At 44.9% G+C, this 18,826-nt stretch overlaps 1 protein-coding gene across 1 annotated transcript in view; it reads left to right on the plus strand.

Annotated features, from left to right (window-relative positions):
• The window catches only part of LOC143282327 (uncharacterized), a 40,930-nt gene extending 23,854 nt beyond the window's left edge, over positions 1-17,076 (plus strand). Inside the window, exons 11-19 of the mRNA XM_076587932.1 lie at positions 2,034-2,144; positions 4,807-5,031; positions 6,029-6,248; positions 7,410-7,624; positions 9,977-10,073; positions 10,609-10,737; positions 11,292-11,402; positions 13,422-13,616; positions 16,844-17,076. Coding sequence (XP_076444047.1) covers positions 2,034-2,144; positions 4,807-5,031; positions 6,029-6,248; positions 7,410-7,624; positions 9,977-10,073; positions 10,609-10,737; positions 11,292-11,402; positions 13,422-13,616; positions 16,844-16,932 — 1,392 coding nt within the window. The 3' untranslated portion in view covers positions 16,933-17,076. The remainder of the gene's footprint in view (positions 1-2,033; positions 2,145-4,806; positions 5,032-6,028; positions 6,249-7,409; positions 7,625-9,976; positions 10,074-10,608; positions 10,738-11,291; positions 11,403-13,421; positions 13,617-16,843) is intronic.
• Positions 17,077-18,826: the final 1,750 nt, after the last annotated feature.

Genomic DNA, 18,826 nt, shown 5'->3' on the forward strand with positions numbered 1-18,826 from the left:
AAAAACAAAAACATATATAAATGTATAACAGAAATATTTTCAGAGAGAGAGACAGAGAGAGGATGGACGCTTTTCTGACAAAGGTTCTCGTGACACGCTGTGTTTGTGCGTGTGTTTGTGCGTGTGCGTGTGTGACGATGAACGCTTTTATGACAAAGGTTCTCGTGTCAAAAACCGTACTGGTATCTAAGAGGACAGGACCTTGAAAAAGATTTTCTTGTTGTCCTGTTCATCTATAACCGTTTTGTATTGCGTGTTACATGTTAGAAATAGAATTGCTGTTTAAACCAAACTCTGTTTTTCATGTAAAACTGCAGTATAATGATTCAGTCCTTGTGGTTTTGACTTTCAAGTATGACTTTCAAATAATATTATAATCTACAGTCATTACATCATTGGTAAAAAACACACAAAAAAACCGAAATAGATTTGTTTCATGAAATGTACAGTGATTCGTTGCATATTGTATAAAGGCACTGGAATTGAATTCCGTTGGGTGCCACTGCATTGCTGTATAACCTAGAAAATCTCGAAAAGAAAGAGTAAATAAAACCTTTACAGAAGTCAGCTTAAATTTTCTGTCCATGAAATTCTTCAACTCTTAGACATCAATTTTCATGAACAACAAAATGTGAAATTCGAACAATTTGAAATATAGCAGTGACGCAATGATTAAGACAATTAAATAATCGATAAACTGGGGTTAGTCACCTTGAGTTTTAAAATATTCTCAAGGTAATGATTATATCTTCAAAGAGATTGTTCAGTTGAATTTCATACTGTCTGCAAAGTTCAGTACGTTAAGTGCATGACTCATATCGCGGCTATTATTTCACAGTCAGGTGTGGCGAGATTGTTGTGAATGGCTTGAAACTGACTTGTTTGCAGGGAAAGACATAGATAGGGACAGAGAGACAGACAGAGAAAATAGACATACAGACACGCAGAGAGAATGGTAAAAAAAAAAAAAGAAAAAAAGAAGAAGAAAAAAGAGATGAAACTGAACAAATAAACGCAGAGAATATTCACTCATCTATTGTTTAGATTTAATGTGGGTTCTTTTATTGTCTAATAAAAGCGAAGAGACATTAGTCAAATAAAAGTACCGGGCTTGCATGATTTTGCTGAACAAAAGAGTGGAGTGATGGCCCAGAGGTAACGCGTCCGCACAGGAAGCGAGAGAATCCGAGCGCGCTGGTTCGAATCACGGCTCAGCCGCCGGTATTTTCTCCCCCTCCACTAGACCATGAGTGGTTGTCTGGACGCTAGTCATTCGGATGAGACGATAAACCGAGGTCCCGTGTGCAGCATGCACTTAGCGCACGTAAAAGAACCCACGGCAACAAAAGGGTTGTTCCTGGCAAAATTCTGTAGAAAATCCACTTCAATAGGAAAAACAAATAAAACTGCATGCAGGAAAAAATACACAAAAAAATGGGTGGCGCTGTAGTGTAGCGACGCGTTCTCCCTGGGGAGAGCAGCCCGAATTTCACACAGAGAAATCTGTTGTGATAAAAAGAAATACAAATACAAATACAAAAGTGATGCACATCCCAAGGAGGACGAAGTCAGATAGTTTCAGTTTCAGTTGCTCAAGGAGGCGTCACTGCGTTCGGACAAATCCATATACGCTACACCACATCTGCCAAGCAGATGCCTGACCAGCAGCATAACCCAACGCGCTTAGTCAGGCCTTGAGAAAAAAAAAAGGTGAATAAATAATAGATAAGTTTACATAAATAAATAAATAATAATTATAATATAAAAAAGGTAGTAGTAGTAGTAATAATAATAATAATAAAATAATAAATAAATAAATAAATAAATAAATAAATATATAAGACAACAATGATGATAAATAAGCGAATAAAAGAAGTCAGATAAAGAACAATGACTGACGACACCTCAGCTCGATAATCATCTCCAGCCTGATCTCATTCAGTGAGGTGACAGACAGTCTCTCACTGACGAGCACACACGCCAGCCAGCGGGACTCAATGGGTTAAAGCAGTCTGTATGTTTGTCTCTTTCAGCAACTGTACGACCTGGCCAAAGAGTACCTCCTGGGAGGCATCCCTCTTCAAGGCCTCGGAATTCAAGGTCACACTAAACCCTTTGTCAGACCCAATCCTACTACCATGTGGGTAAGTCTCTCCCCGTCTCTGCCTTTGTCTCTCTGTCTGTTTCTCTTTCTCTTTCTGTGTATTTCTGTCTTTTTTTTACCTACCTTTCTCTTCTGTCGTCTCTTATCCTACCTTCCTTTCTTTACCTTACCTTACCCTCTCTTACCTTGCCTTACCTTCTCTTACCTTACCTTACCCTCTCTTACCTTGCCTTACCTTATCTTGCCTTACCTTCTCTTACCTTACCTTACCTTCTCTTACCTTGCCTTACCCTCTCTTACCTTACCTTACCCTCTCTTACCTTGCCTTACCTTCTCTTACCTTGCCTTACCTTCTCTTATCGTATCTGACAGTAGTGAGTCAATAGCAGTGGTGGCTGACGCAACAAAATCTGTTCCGTCACAAACGGATTGACAGTCTGGCTGAGTTGGGACTGCCCACCATGACGCCTTACCTTGCCTTACCTTACCTTACTTTACCCCCCCCCCTCACCTTAGCTAACCTTACCTTACTTTACCTCCCCTCACCTTACCTTACCTTACCTTACTTTACCTCCCCTCACCTTACCTTACCTTACTTTACCTCCCCTCACCTTACCTTACTTTACCTCCCCTCACCTTACCTTACCTTACTTTACCTTACCTTACTTTACCTCCCCTCACCTTACCTTACCTTACTTTACCTCCCCTCACCTTACCTTACTTTACCTCCCCTCACCTTACCTTACCTTACTTTACCTCCCCTCACCTTACCTTGCTTTACCTCCCTTCACCTTAGCTTACCGTACCTTACCTTACCTTACTTTACCTCCCCTCACCTTAGCTTACCGTACCTTACCTTACCTTACTTTACCTCCCCTCACCTTAGCTTACCTTACCTTACTTTACCTCCGCTCACCTTACCTTACCTTGCCTTACTTTACCTTACCTCACTTTACCTCCCGTCACCTTACCTCACCTTACCTTGCCTTACCTTACTTTACCTCCCCTCACCATACCTTACCTTACCTTGCCTTACTTCACCTTACCTTACTTTACCTCCCCTCACCTTACCTCACCTTACCTTGCCTTACCTTACTTTACATCCGCTCACCTTACCTTGCCTTACTTTACCTTACCTTACTTTACCTCCCCTCACCTTACCTTACCTTGCCTTACTTTACCTTACCTCACTTTACCTCCCGTCACCTTACCTTACCTTACCTTATCACATCTTACATCAGCTCGCCTCACAACACGTTATCTTATCTTGTTTTATGTTATCTTGTGTTATGTTGTTTTGTTTTAACTTCTCCTACCTTACCTTACCTTACCCTACCTTACCTTATCATCATATAATATTGACCTCAAATTACTGTCAGGTAACGCAGTATGTTCCATCAGATAACGCAAACGGTTCCTTTAGATGACGAAAAAAAAAACAACCTGGCTGAGATGGGACTGCCCATCATGATATATTGCCGTACCTTACCTGTCCTTACTTGTCTTTGCCTGACCTGACCTGACCTTACCTTGCCTTGCCTCAACCTTCTCTACTCTCTTCGTATGCGACGGTGAGATGACGCAATATTTTCTGTTAGATGACGCCATGCGAATGGCCGTAGGAATGAATGAATTAATGTAGCGAGATGTTCTTGCGCGTGGAGCTCTGAACCTACCACTTATGCCTGACCTTCTGCTGTTAATGTCATCATGTAGTGGGTGTTTTTCGTCGGTCAAAATTGTTATTAGTCTGTCAGTCAGTTTTCTATTGTGCATGTCGCTAAAGGTGTCTTGTCTTATATCCACCACCCCACCCGCTTTCCAAATGACTTTTTCCAATCTATCTTTGTCATGTTTGGTCAAGTTCCCCCCCCCCCCCCCCGCCCCCCCCCCCCCCCCCCCCCCCCAGCACACGGCTCCATATGTTAAAACACTGCAGACAACGGATGTGTAAAACATTTGGAGCATCTGCTTGCATACATTAAAAGATTTCATTTTTCCAAACAGTACATGCGACTGTTGCTCTTTTTAATGAGTGCAGTTGAGTTTTCATTCCAAGACAGCTTATTGTCGATTATCACACCAAGATATTTGTATGAGTCTACTTGTTCGACCACTTCATTTTTCGTGATGATTTTACTTAAACCTGATTTCTTTTTTCTGAAGTCGATTACAAGCTCTTTCGTTTTGCCAACATTCAGTTCAAGGAAATTTTCTTCACACCAGTTCACAAACCTGTCAATTTCTCTTCGGTAATGGAAACACGCGCACGCGTTCCAACGTATGTTGCTTGATTCTGATGCGAATGAAATTATCTGTACTCTCCATGAATTGCTTAACCCCTCTTTTGAATTCAAGCAAACATGTATCTTTCACGGCAAAGACTTATGTTTCATACTGTCCGTATAATTGTCCCTGTATTCCCTACATCCCGATCCCCCAACTCCCACACCCTTGACACGGGAAAATGGCCTAGTCATTAAAATGTTCGACTTCGAGTTCTCGAGTTAGTTTTTTTGGGTTTTTTTTTTTGTTTGTTTGTTTGTTTGTTTTTGTTTTTTTTTTCTCAAGGCCTGACTAAGCGCGTTGGGTTACGCTGCTGGTCGGGCATCTACTTGGCAGATGTGGTGTAGCGTATATGGATTTGTCCGAACGCAGTGCCGCTTCCTTGAGCTACTGAAAACTGAAAACTGTTCCACCAGAGACGTATCGACCGCCTGGGCGAGTTGGGACTGCCCATCATGATGACGGAATTTGACCTGGGCTGGCCCGACATGCTGCAGCGTGCTGACTGGTTCGAGGACGCCATTCGTGCCTTCTTCGGCCACCCGGCCATGCACGGGGTGATCTTGTGGGACTTCTGGAACCACACCATGAGGTACCCGCACAAAGAACTGGTGCGAGGACCCAACAGGGACAACGTGGAGGTCAGGCCTGGGTGGTGGTGCTGAGCGGAGAGAGAGAGGGGGGGGGGGGGAGAGGGAGAAGGGGGGGGGAGAGATAGAGAGAGGGGGGTGATGGTGGGGGGAGAGAGGAGAGAGAGTAGGAGGCAAAGACAAAGAGAATTATAGATAAAGAGGAAGGCGGCGAGAGAGAGAGAGAGAGAGAGAGAGAGAGAGAGAGAGAGGATGGTTCGTTGGTTAGTTACTTTGTGTGTGTGTGTGTGTGTGTGTGTGTGTGTGTGTGTGTGTGTGTGTGTGTGTGTTCGTTCTTTGATTTAGCGTCTTTTCACTATCAGTGATATTAGACGATTATAAAAAAAACAAAAAAATAAAATAAAAAAACAAAAAACGGGGGAGGGGGAAGGGCCGCGGGGAGGGGGGACGTGGGACGGGAGAGGGATGAATAAAACAGAAAAGATAGTAAAACTACGAAAATTGCATAACTAACATGCAATTACAATTAACAATAACAATTCAATAATGATAACAATAATCAGAAATCATTAACACAATTCTGAAGTACATTAAAGGAATGTAGAAATAGGGCTATGAGCTAATGCCTGTGAAAGTTCGACAATAAGAACCTCATCAGAAATAACTTTCCAAAAATCATCTGCAGAATAGTTATTCTCTTTGGAATACTTGGGCAAGAAGGTACGCAACTGCTGACAGTGAAACAAACAATGATGCATGCTGAACTGCTTACCACAGATGCATGTAACATTTTTTTCTATACTTTGTCTTCAGCGCATCAAGTTTTATACGGAAGAAAGTAGAGGTTATTAATCTCGTATAGCAAGCTGATGGATTCGGTATCTTTTCTTTAATAATAATCTCAGGGAATAATGTCCCTGTATGTTTTAAAAAACTTTTCCTTCCATATGTGTGCATGCGTGCGTGCGTGTGTCTGTGTGTCTGCGTCTTTGTCTGTGGTATACTTTTTTAACATTGGCATTTTCCCCTCTCGTTTCTCTCTGTTAAGTTCATAGAGCCGGGACAGAGGTGGGCGTGTCTGGTGAACAAGGAATGGAGGACACGCGAGACGGTCAAGCTGCCTGACCCCCTGTCCCCTGTCTCTTTGCGGGGCTTCCAGGGGGAATACGAGGTGGTGGTCCACAGGAACGGGCTCCCTGTGCAGAAGGAGCAGTTCTCTCTTGGCTCGGAGGATGCCACCTGGGACCTGCATGTCACTTCCAGAAATCGTGAGTTGTTTTTTTTTTCTTGTTTTTTTGTTGTTGTTTTTTTTATAAATTTTTTACTGACTTGGTAAACAAAGTGAGTCTATGTTATAACCCGGTGTTCGATTGTGTGTGTGTGTGTGTGTGTGTGTGTGTGTGTGTGTGTGTGTGTGTGTCCGTGGTAAACTCTAACATTGCAATTTTCTCTGGAAATACTTTATCTGCCAATTCTCGCTTTCAGGTCAGGATGTCTGCTACATTCTTTATCTGTTCTTCATTATGTGGGGATTACATCACTCAGTTCAGCAATATCATTGTCATCGTTGATAAGTACACAGGGCCTGATTAGCACGTTGGTTTTATACATCACTCAGTTCAGCAATATCATTGTCATCGTTGATAAATACACAGGGCCTGATTAGCACGTTGGTTTTATACATCACTCATTTCAGCAATATCATTGTCATCGTTGATAAATACACAGGGCCTGATTAGCACGTTGGATTTATACATCACTCAGTTCAGCAATATCATTGTCATCGTTGATAAATACACACGGCCTGATTAGCACGTTGGATTTATACATCACTCAGTTCAGCAATATCATTGTCATCGTTGATAAATACACAGGGCCTGATTAGCACGTTGGATTTATACATCACTCAATTCAGCAATATCATCGTCATCGTTGATAAGTACACAGGACCTGATCAGCACGTTGGATTTATACATCACTCAGTTCAGCAATATCATTGTCATCGTTGATAAGTACACAGGACCTGATCAGCACGTTGGATTTATACATCACTCAGTTCAGCAATATCATTGTCATCGTTGATAAGTACACAGGACCTGATCAGCACGTTGGATTTATACATCACTCAGTTCAGCAATATCATTGTCATCGTTGATAAGTACACAGGACCTGATCAGCACGTTGGATTTATACCAAGGCCAGACATGTGCTCCCCCATGCCACCACTTTTTGGACAGCAGATGTGCTCTAGCGTATATGGGTCGACCCGCACGCTTTGGCACCTCCTTGAAACTTGACACTGAAACTAAGCACACAGAAATTAGGAACCGTGTTTAACCAAAATTTACGGCACACTGATCCAGTGTTCAGCATTCAAGGGGACAATGATGTCTTTGGTGTTGTTGTTGTTGCTGCTGTTGTTGTTCCAGACCCGATTGAAATCCCCCCGAGAGATGACTTCGTCAAGGAGTGCGTCAGCCACAGGGAGCAGAGGAGTGTGGGGAAGGCCACATCCACCTCCACCGCTCCCGGTCTGACGTGTACCACGGCCAGGTCTGCCTGGTCAGGGTCAGGGGTCAATGACAAGGTGTCTGTGTCCTGTCCTGACGGGCACGTGATGACCGGCTGTATGAGCATGCAGAGGGTACGGCTCCTTGCAGTCTGGAACTTACGTTTCAGTTTGGTGCTGAAGTTTGATCTTTGATTTGTTAGTGAATTTTTCTTCTTGTTGTTGTTCTTCTTGTTATTGCTGTTGTTGTTCTTGTTATTTTTGTTATTGTTCCTGTTCTTGTTCTTGTCATTGTTGTTGTTCTTCTTCTCATCATCGTCAGTAGTAGTGGTATCATCACCGTCATCATTAGCAGCAGCATCACTATAATGATAATAATAATAATAATGTTAAAAACTATGATAATAATAACAATCATACTCATTATCATAATTATTGTTATCATCATCATTACTATTATATTATTATTATTGTTGTTGTTGTTACTTTTAGAATTTTGTTTTTGTGTCTTTGTATGCTTGTTTCGTTTTGATATTGTTGGCCTGAAGTTGTGATTTAATGTGTGTGTATTACTCACACTCGGCTTATATCACAGATCGACATAAGTTTACATTTGGGCCAACAGCAAAGTGAGAGCTGTATTATCAATGGTTTCTCCAGTCAATGGGAAACCATTTACAGCGTAGTCTTTTGTGAAGGACTATGACTCTCAAACTAGGAGGCAAAATTGCACTGGCTCTTAGTGCTGCAGCCTTGTGGGCTAGTTGGCCTTTGGGAACCATCCCAACGCCGACTGTCCTAAAAACCCTCTTGGCCGAGAGAGTGGGGATGTACTTGGGCAAGACACTCTCCAGTATAATCAAATCCTAGCCCAAGTAGTCGGAACAACAGTTGCCTCCTCTGTTGTTCTGATGGTCATAGTCGGACACGACTATCATATATATATTACTATTATTGTCTCCTTTGCGTCGGCTCAGGAGAGCCACCGACGGCCATCTAGCTCCACTGTGCTGTGTGCATGCCACACGCAGTTGGCCCCCGGGGTGTGTCTACCCATGCATGCGAAGTCTGGATCCGGCAGAATCTGCGGAAGATACCTATCGGTTCAACGGAGAGGAAGGCGGTTACAGCAACGCACTGTGGAGTGCAGAGAGCAAAATGAGACACCGAAAGGATATCTTGGTCATCCACTGCATCCGTGCTCATCCTCCAGTCGTCTCGACTTAGTCTTGCCACTGGAAATTGGTGAACCCGGACGAGAGAGTGAGGTCGACGTTGCGCAACTCCTCTTCACTTTAAACAAACTCATCGCGCAAGTCATCAAGATAGATTCATGAGCAACCCCCCCCTCCCCCACCACCACCACCGCCCTCCCCCCATCCCACAGCTGGATGACAACGATGGTCATCATCGATCTCGATGGACACACAGTCAGTCATCGTGTCCTTTACACCGAAGGTGGGTAAAGGAAATCCATTTCCTTGGATCTTTAAATCCTGTGTATGTCCATCTGTCCGTGTTTCTGTCTGACCAATGTATTTCAGTTCCTCTGCGGTGCAACGCCTCCCACAACCGCCCACTTCACCCTCACACGTACTTTTTTTTTTTTTTCATTGCAAAAGTAAGTTTCATTATCATCTTAATTGTGGCCATCTTTCTCTTGTTCTTTTCCATCATCATAATGATCATTATTGTCATCATGATCATCATCATCTTGTTGTTGTTGTTGTTGCTATTGTTGCTGCTGCTACTGTTGTTGTTGTTGTTGTTGTTGTTATTCGTCTTCTTCTTCTACTGCCAGTTGAAGACATTCCACTGCAGCAGAGCGGGTTTGTAATTATACTCTGATTATAATGTGATTTCGTTTCAGTCAGTACAGGTTTTAATTCCGCCTCATTGTTCTTTCATATCACTTTAACGCTGAGAAACTTCACACGGTGTCAACCCGTTTCGCCAATCACAATTTAAAATTTTTTTTTTTTCGTAATTCACCTATTTCCGGTTCGTCTGTGAACAAGAAAAGTGACATGTTGCATTGCTATTGAAATATTTGTATTTGTATTTGTATTTCTTTTGATCACAGCATATTTCTCTGTGTGAAATTCGTGGCTGCTGTCCCCAGGGAGAGCGCGTCGCTACACTACAGCGCCAACCATTTTTTTTTTTCCTGCGTGCAGTTTTATTTGTTTTTCCAATCGAAGTGGATTTTTCTACAGAATTTTGCCAGGAACAACCCTTTTGTTACCGTGGGTTCTTTTACGTGCGCTAAGTGCATGCTGCACACGGGACCTCGGTTTATCGTCTCATCCGAATGACTAGCGTCCAGACCACCACTCAAGGTCTGGTGGAAATATCGGCGGCTGAGCCGTGATTCGAACCAGCGCACTCAGATTCTCTCGCTTCCTAAGCGGACGCGTTACCTCTAGGCCATCACTCCATATTAAATGTATCAGTGCAGTGTTAACGGGCCCACCCCTCTCGTGCCAGGAGTTCCAGTGGACACGGAACGGGGAGAAGATGGAGGTGGAAGAGGGCACGGGCACACCGGTTTGCTCCGCTTACAATGGGCATGGCGGGGGTGGAGGTCGGTCAGCCACGTCACATCATGTGTACTTTGTGTTGTGTTGTTTTGTTGTTGTTGTTGTTGTTCTTCTTCTTCTTCTTTCTTTCTTTTACTTCTCCTTCTTCTTCTCTTTCTCCTCCTCGTCCTTCTTCTTCTTCTTCTCCTCCTCCTCCGCCTCCTTCTTCTTCTCGTCCTTCTTCTTCTTCCCCTCCTCCTCCTCCTCCTCCTCCTTCTTCTTCTTCTTCTACCCGATAGTCTCAAGACCGTAAGGGCACCACTGACGACATGGCAGCTAGTCATCTCATCTCATTTTTTCCCCCGACAATTTTGTTGGCGTGAGTTCTTTAACATGCGCTAAGAGCATGTTACAAACGGGACCTCGTTTTATCGTCTCATCCGAATGACCTGCGTCCAGACCACCTCTGAAGGTCTAGTTGATGGAGTAGAAATTCTCGCTTGTGGGTGTAGGATTCGATTCCGCGCGCGCTCAGATTCTCTCGCTTCCTATATGGAGCACGCGCTACTACCCACTAGGCCACCTGTGCCCATGTTTCAGGTGTGAAGGCGTGGGCCGTGTGCTGCCAAGGTTCGGGCCTGACGTGTGACTACCGGACCGCGGGGCCCTCCTTCCCCATGGACGGCGCCATGGCGGAGGCCACCTGTGCATCCGGTCAACAGGCTCTGGGTGAGTGAGTTATCTCCCTTTTTCTGATTCCTCTCCCCCTTTTAATTCGATTCGCCCTTTGTTTGTTTGTTCTTGTTCCCCTCCTCTGTCTGTCCGTCTGCCTGTCTCCCACATCCCCCTGCCTCTTTCTTTCTCTGTGTCGGTCTCTGTCCCACTCTGTCTGCTCTGTCTGTCTGTCTGTCTGCTCTGTCTGTCTGTCTGTCTCTCCCTCAACCCCTCTCTCTCCCTCACCCTCTCTCTCTCTCCCTCTCTCTCTCCCCCTCAAACTCTCTCTCTCCCTCTCTCTCCCCCTCAAACTCTCTCTCTCCCTCTCTCTCCCCCTCAACCTCTCTCTCCCCCTCTGTCTCTCTCTCTCTCTCTCTCTCTTTCTCCCTCTCTCTCTCTCTCTCTCTTTCTCCCTCTCTTTTTCTCTCTCACTTTCCCTCCCACCTTTCTCTCACTTTGATTCTTAAATATGTATGCACGCGCGCGCGTACACACACACACACAGAGGTAATAGGTGCGTGTGTGTGTGTGTGTGTGTGTGTGTGTGTGTGTGTGTGTGTGTCCCTCAGGTTGTTCCAGTTACAGCAGCTTCCCGGTGTCTGACGGGGTGAGGCCCAGGGATGACCTCCGAGCCTGCAGAGCCCAGAGCGGCCCTCCCTCTGACGCCCTGAAAAAATCTGGTGAGGAAGGAAGGAAGGAAGGAAGGGATATCTTTAATTCAACATGTGTTCACATTGAAGGAATGAAGAAAGGGATATCTCTAATTCAACATGGGTTCACATTGAAGGAAGAAAGGAAAGGTGGATGGAAGGAAGGAAGGAAGGAAGGAGGGAATATATTTGATTAAACACGTGTTCACCTTGAAGGAAGGAAGGCAGGAAGGGAGGAAGGAAGGAAGGTTTTTGATTAAACACGTGTTCACCTTGAAGGAAGGAAGGAAGGAAGGAAGGAAGGAATATATTTGATTAAACACGTGTTCACATTGAAGGAAGGAAGGAAGGAAGGAAGGGGTATATTTGATTAAACACGTGTTTACCTTGAAGGAAGGAAGGAAGGAAGGGAGGAAGGAAGGAAGGTATTTGATGAAACACGTGTTCACATTGAAGGAAGGAAGGAAGGAAGGGGTATATTTGATTAAACACATGTTCACAAGGAAGGAAGGAAGGAAGGAAAATATTTGATAAACACGTGCTCACCTTGAAGGAAGGAAGGAAGGAAAGAATATATTTGATTAAACACGTGTTCACCTTGAAGGAAAGAAGGAAGGAAGGAAGGGAGGAAGGTAGAAATATATTCTATTTAACACGTGTTCACCTTAAAGGAAGAAGGGAAGGAAAGTATATATTTTACCTAACATGTGTTCACCTTAAAGGAAGGAAAGAAGGAGGGAAGGAAGGAAGATATATATATCTTACCTAACATGTGTTCACCTTCAAGGAAGGAAGGAAGGAAGGAAAGAAGGGATATCTTTTATTCAACATGTGTTCACCTTAAAGGAAGGAAGGAAGGAAGGAAGGAAGGAAGGTATATATATTTTACCTAACATGTGCTCACCTTCAAGGAAGGAAGGAAGGAAAGAAGGGATATCTTTTATTCAACATGTGTTCACCTTAAAGGAAGGAAGGAAGGAGGGAAGGAATGAAGATATATGTATTTACCTAACATGTGCTCACCTTCAAGGAAGGAAGGAAAGAAGGGATATCTTTTATTCAGCATGTGTTCACCTTGAACGAAGGAAGAAAGGAAGGAAGGAAGGAAGGAAGGAAGGAAAATTAAGGAATGAAAGAAAATACGAAAACAGAAGAAAGAAAGGAAGAATGGAGGAAGTCTGGGAAACTGAGCTGCAAGGCGATCAACGGTTCTTTTTCTTTTTTTTTTTTTTTTTTTTTTTTGCTGCCCCATCATCTGCTCCGTTTCAGTGGCATTACTCCCACGCTGCTCATTTAGATTCCCCCCATACACGGCCACACCCAGGTTCGTCCGTCGCAGTTCCAGCGTCGGCAGTCCACAGGGAACCATCGATGTTAGGTCGCCAGAAGGCCACACACCAGAGGAGACCCTGCACTGCTGCTGCTGAGTCACTTTGGTGGTGTTCAGTGGTGCCTGTTCTGTTTTAACGTACTTAGGTTCTTTGTTTGATTCTTTGTTTATTGGTGAGTCTGTCTGTTTTTGTGGAGGTTTTTTTGTTTTTGTTTTTTGTTTTTGTTTAAAGTGTATTACAAGGATACGTTTGGCTGTGCATTTTACTGTAACAGAGATATTAATGATACAGGTTTTCTCGTCATGCAAACACTTCTTCTGCTTCTGCTGCTGCTGCTGCTGCCACTGCCTCTACCATGACAACAACTACAACTACCACTCCTGCTGCTGCTGTTACTGGTGTTACGACTACTACTATTATATACCAGTACTGCTATGGTACTGCTACAATTGCAGCTGCTGATGTTGCTGCTGCTACTACTACTACTACTACCAGCTCTAACACTGCTGCTGCTGCTGCTACAACAATAACAACTGCTATTACTGCTGCTCATTTTTTCACTTCTTCTTCTTCGTCTGCTGTTTGCTTCTATTTCAACTACAATCACAAACACTGAACCAACCTTTCACCCAATTAACCCATACCTATCCCTTCCCTTACCCTTCCCACCCATTCTCATCTACCCGTACCCGGGGATCACCCCCGGGCCATCCATCAGGGGTGCTGGTGTACTCTGCCTGCTGCCGAGCGGCCTCTGGATCCGGGGAGCTGAGCTGCAAGGCCTACAACAGTACCAGAGCCTCTGATCGGAGTTCCGGGTCGACGATCTCGGTGGGGTGTCCCGAAAACACCGTGCTCACCGGCTGCAGCGCCTTCGCCGAGGATGGGAAAGCCGCTGGGGCCAGCATTACTAGTCAGTGCTCCCTGGTGGATGGTTGGATGGTGTATTGGTTTGGTCTGGTTAGCCTGGTTGGATGGATGGTGTATTGGTTTGGTCTGGTTAGCCTGGTTGGATGGATGGTGTGTTGGTTTGGTCTGGTTAGTCTGGTTGGTTGGTTGGTGTATTGGTTTGGTCTGGTTAGTCTGGTTGGTTGGATGGTGTATTGGTTTGGTCTGGTTAGCCTGGTTGGATGGATGGTGTATTGGTTTGGTCTGGTTAGTCTGGTTGGTTGGATGATGTATTGGTTTGGTCTGGTTAGTCTGGTTGGATGGTGTATTGGTTTGGTCTGGTTAGTCTGGTTGGATGATGTATTGGTTTGGTCTGGTTAGTCTGGTTGGTTGGATGATGCATTGGTTTGGTGTGGTTAGTCTGGTTGGTTGGATGATGCATTGGTTTGGTGTGGTTAGTCTGGTTGGTTGGATGATGCATTGGTTTGGTGTGGTTAGTCTGGTTGGTTGGTCGGTGTATTGGTTTGGTCTGGTTAGTCTGGTTGGTTGGATGATGTATTGGTTTGGTGTGGTTAGTCTGGTTGGTTGCTTGGTGAATTGGTTTGGTCTGGTTAGCCTGGTTGGTTGGATGGTGTATTGGTTTAGTCTGGTTAGCCTGGTTGGATGGATGGTGTATTGGTTTGGTCTGGTTAGCCTGGTTGGTTGGTTGGTTGGTTGGTGAATTGGTTTGGTCTGGTTAGTCTGGTTGGTTGGATGGTGTATTGGTTTAGTCTGGTTAGCCTGGTTGGATGGATGGTGTATTGGTTTGGTCTGGTTAGCCTGGTTGGATGGATGATGTATTGGTTTGGTCTGGTTAGCCTGGTTGGATGGATGATGTATTGGTTTGGTCTGGTTAGTCTGGTTGGTTGGATGATGTATTGGTTTGGTCTGGTTAGCCTGGTTGGATGGATGGTGTATTGGTTTGGTCTGGTTAGCCTGGTTGGATGGATGATGTATTGGTTTGGTCTGGTTGGTTGGATGGTTGGATGGTGTGTTGGTTTCGTCTGGTTAGTCTGGTTGGATGGATGGTGTGTTGGTTTGGTCTGGTTAGTCTGGTTGGATGGATGATGTATTGGTTTGGTCTGGATGGTTGGATGGTGTGTTGGTTTGGTCTGGATGGTTGGATGGTGTGTTGGTTTGGTCTGGTTAGTCTGGTTGGTTGGTTGGTGTGTTGGTTTGGTCTGGTTGGTTGGTTGGTTGGATGGTGTGTTGGTTTGGTCTGGTTAGTCTGGTTGGTGGGTTGGTGTATTGGTTTGGTCTGGTTAGTCTGGTTGGTTGGATGATGTATTGGTTTGGTCTGGTTAGTCTGGTTGGTTGGATGATGTATTGGTTTGGTGTGGTTAGTCTGGCTGGTTGGATGATGTATTGGTTTGGTGTGGTTAGTCTGGCTGGTTGGATGATGTATTGGTTTGGTCAGGTTGGTTGGATGGTATATTGGTTTGGTCTGGTTAGTCTGGTTGGTTGGATGATGCATTGGTTTGGTGTGGTTAGTCTGGTTGGTTGGATGATGTATTGGTTTGGTCTGGTTAGTCTGGTTGGTTGGATGGTGTATTGGTTTGGTCTGGTTAGTCTGGTTGGTTGGTTGGTGTGTTGGTTTGGTCTGGTTAGTCTGGTTGGATGATGTATTGGTTTGGTCTGGTTAGTCTGGTTGGTTGGTTGGTGTGTTGGTTTGGTCTGGTTAGTCTGGTTGGTTGGATGGTGTATTGGTTTGGTCTGGTTAGTCTGGTTGGTTGGTTGGTGTATTGGTTTGGTCTGGTTAGTCTGGTTGGTTGGTTGGTGTATTGGTTTGGTCTGGTTAGTCTGGTTGGATGATGTATTGGTTTGGTCTGGTTGGTTGGATGATGTATTGGTTTGGTCTGGTTGGTTGGTGTATTGGTTTGGTCTGGTTAGTCTGGTTGGTTGGTTGGTGTGTTGGTTTGGTCTGGTTAGTCTGGTTGGATGATGTATTGGTTTGGTCTGGTTAGTCTGGTTGGTTGGATGATGTATTGGTTTGGTCTGGTTAGCCTGGTTGGATAATGTATTGGTTTGGTCTGGTTAGTCTGGTTGGCTGGATGATGTATTGGTTTGGTCTGGTTGGTTGGTCGGTGTGTTGGTTTGGTCTGGTTAGTCTGGTTGGTTGGTTGGTATATTGGTTTGGTCTGGTTAGTCTGGTTGGTTGGATGATGTGTTGGTTTGGTCTGGTTAGTCTGGTTGGATGATGTATTGGTTTGGTCTGGTTAGTCTGGTTGGTTGGATGATGTATTGGTTTGGTCTGGTTGGTTGGATGATGTATTGGTTTGGTCTGGTTGGATGATGTATTGGTTTCGTCTGGTTGGATGATGTATTGGTTTGGTCTGGTTGGTTGGTCGGTGTGTTGGTTTGGTCTGGTTAGTCTGGTTGGTTGGTCGGTGTATTGGTTTGGTCTGGTTAGTCTGGTTGGTTGGTTGGTGTATTGGTTTGGTCTGGTTAGTCTGGTTGGATGATGTATTGGTTTGGTCAGGTTGGTTGGTTGGTGTATTGGTTTAGTCTGGTTGGATGATGTATTGGTTTGGTCTGGTTGGTTGGTGTGTTGGTTTGGTCTGGTTAGTCTGGTTGGTTGGTCGGTGTATTGGTTTGGTTTGGTTAGTCTGGTTGGATGATGTATTGGTTTCGTCTGGTTGGATGATGTATTGTTTTCGTCTGGTTGGTTGGTCGGTGTATTGGTTTGGTCTGGTTCGTCTGGTTGGTTGGTTGATGCATTGATTTGGTCTGGTTAGTCTGGTTGTTGGGTTGTTTTGGTCTGGTTAGTCTGGTTGGTTGGATGGTGGGTTGGTGGTGGTGTGTGGGGGGAGTTGAGGGTTTGGGAGTGTGATAAGGGTGTGTGTGTGTGTGTGTGTGTGTGTGTGTTTTCTCTCTGTCTCTCTCTCTCTGTTTTGGACAAGTTGCAATACACGTAAATCACGTGTTAAGTTCATTAAAAATTTTTATAAAGGTTCTTGTCTCTCATCTTTGTGCACGTGCGTGCACGCGTGTGTGTGCATGTGTGTGTGTTACCTTTCAGAAAGACTGTGTTGTATTACCTAATGTGTGTGCGCGCGCGCGTGTTGTGCGTGCGTGTGTGAGTGTGTGTGTGTGTGCTTGTGCATGCTGTTGGCATCTCATTTGCGATCTTGAATCATGTCGCATGGTTTCTCAGTGATATCAGTTCTATTCAATTATTTCCTTGATAATTTTTTTTTCGCATTGTTTTTCTAGAAACGGGCAAATGCCAGGCGAAACTAGGAGATGATTTGCCTCCCGGGTCCACGGGAGTTGTTGCTTACGCCATCTGCTGTTCCACCTGACGTCATTCATCTGTTTGACGTCACTGAGTGAGGAGTCCCTGTTCTCCGCTGATGTCATGTGTTCACTCGCCAGTCAGATATGTCGAAAAGTCGAACTTAGAATGTAAAAAGTGATGAAAACTGATTAAAACAAACTGTCACATTGATGTACGTTTTGCTACCTGTTTGTGCTGTTCGTCAGTGGCTGTTGACGCTATCGCTTGCGCCGTCACCACGTCCCACCCCCCGTCACCATCCCTATCCCCCACACACATCCCCCCCCCCACACACACAGAGCCAGTTTGTGTGCATTGTATGTCTTACAAAACCCTCTGTAGTACTCCAGTACTTGAAACCTCAGTCATTTGTGTGCGCATGGGGTGTGGTGTGGTGGTGTGTGTGTGTGTGTGTGTGTGTTTACGCGCGCGCGCGCACGTATGTATGCGTGTGTGTGTGTGTGTGTGTGTGTGTGTCTGTGTGTGTGTACATGCGTCGTATGTGAATATGTGTGTTTGTGCGTGTGTGTGTGTGTGTGCGCGCGCACACACTCGCTCGCTCGCACCTTCGAATAACGCTTATACAACCACGCATGACCGTGACTCAGTCACAAGTCTTACAAAACACAGATTCCACGCTGTATTCGCCTAGTCCTCTAGCAGTACTTCAGTACCCACTTCACTTCTAATGTTGTCAAACATCTTTCCCATTGAAGGCGATTCAACGTATCTGAGTCCCTAGGCCCCGTCCCGAACAACTTCAGGGTCGTCAGAAGGCCAGTGGAGTGGAGTCATCCCTTTACACAAGGAAGGTGACACCAGAGTTCAACCTGTCTCACGTTATCAGTGCTGTGCACCTGCAGTGATATGCTTGGTACCCGCGCGAAATTGGAAGGGTTTCGTTTAGATCAGAAGTTCGTGTCGAAGTTGCCATGCGCAGGAAACGGATGATGAGCAATTGCAGCCGTCAGTTGGCTCTACCCAGGTAGGCAGCCTGTTGTGCAAATGACCCCGTGTTTGTAATGCGCTTAGAGCTTGGTCTAGGACCGAGGATAGGCGCTGTATAAGTATCCATTAATAATGATGATAATGATAATAATAATAATAATAATAGTGATATTCATATAGCGCCTGTGCGGAGACAAATCAAAGCGCTTTCGCACCAGTTATCCACATGCATGTATAACTCTAAAACTGAAGAAACTGAAGACAAGGAAGAGGCAGGAAAGGGAGACTATCCTGGGAAGAGGTGGGTTTCAAGGCCAGACGAAAGAGCTGAGTGCGGAGACCTGACGAAGCGAAAGAGGAAGTTCATTCCAATTGCAAGGTCCAGGGACAGAGAATGAACGGCGTCCAACAGTGGAGTGTTTGAATCTGGGTATGCGTAAACAGAGTGGATCCGAAGCCGATCGTAGAGAGCGGTATTGAGTGTAGAGGTGAAGGCAGCCACAGAGATAGGAAGGGGCGGATTTGTGAAAAAGAATAGGTATTCATGTTGAAGGATTTCAGGTTGCGACGAGTAACGGATTTTTTTGGTTCTGGTAGGTTTTGAAATATTAAGCGAGAATGTAACAGCAGAATGGTCGGAAGAAAGTTTGTCAGTTACAGTCACTGACGCAATCATGACATCAGTCACGTGTAATGAGCCTGTCCAATGAATGGCCAGATCTGTGTGTTGGTTCTGTGACGAGCTGAGAGAAAGAATGATTGGACAGAGATTGACACAGGCAGTTGACATCAGTGGAAGTTTGGTTGTCGAAATGAAAATTGAAATCTCCGAGGACGAGATGGAAGGTTGTAGTAATCAAGTAATGTTCGGAACTCATCGTGAAACAGAAAAGACGTTAGGTTGTTTTTACGACAAGGAGGACGATAGAGAAAACAGAAGATGATTGAGTGACCGTGAACATTGAGAGTGA

This window comes from Babylonia areolata, chromosome 5 (assembly GCF_041734735.1).
Source record: "Babylonia areolata isolate BAREFJ2019XMU chromosome 5, ASM4173473v1, whole genome shotgun sequence".
Classification (NCBI taxonomy): Eukaryota; Metazoa; Mollusca; class Gastropoda; order Neogastropoda; family Buccinidae; genus Babylonia; species Babylonia areolata.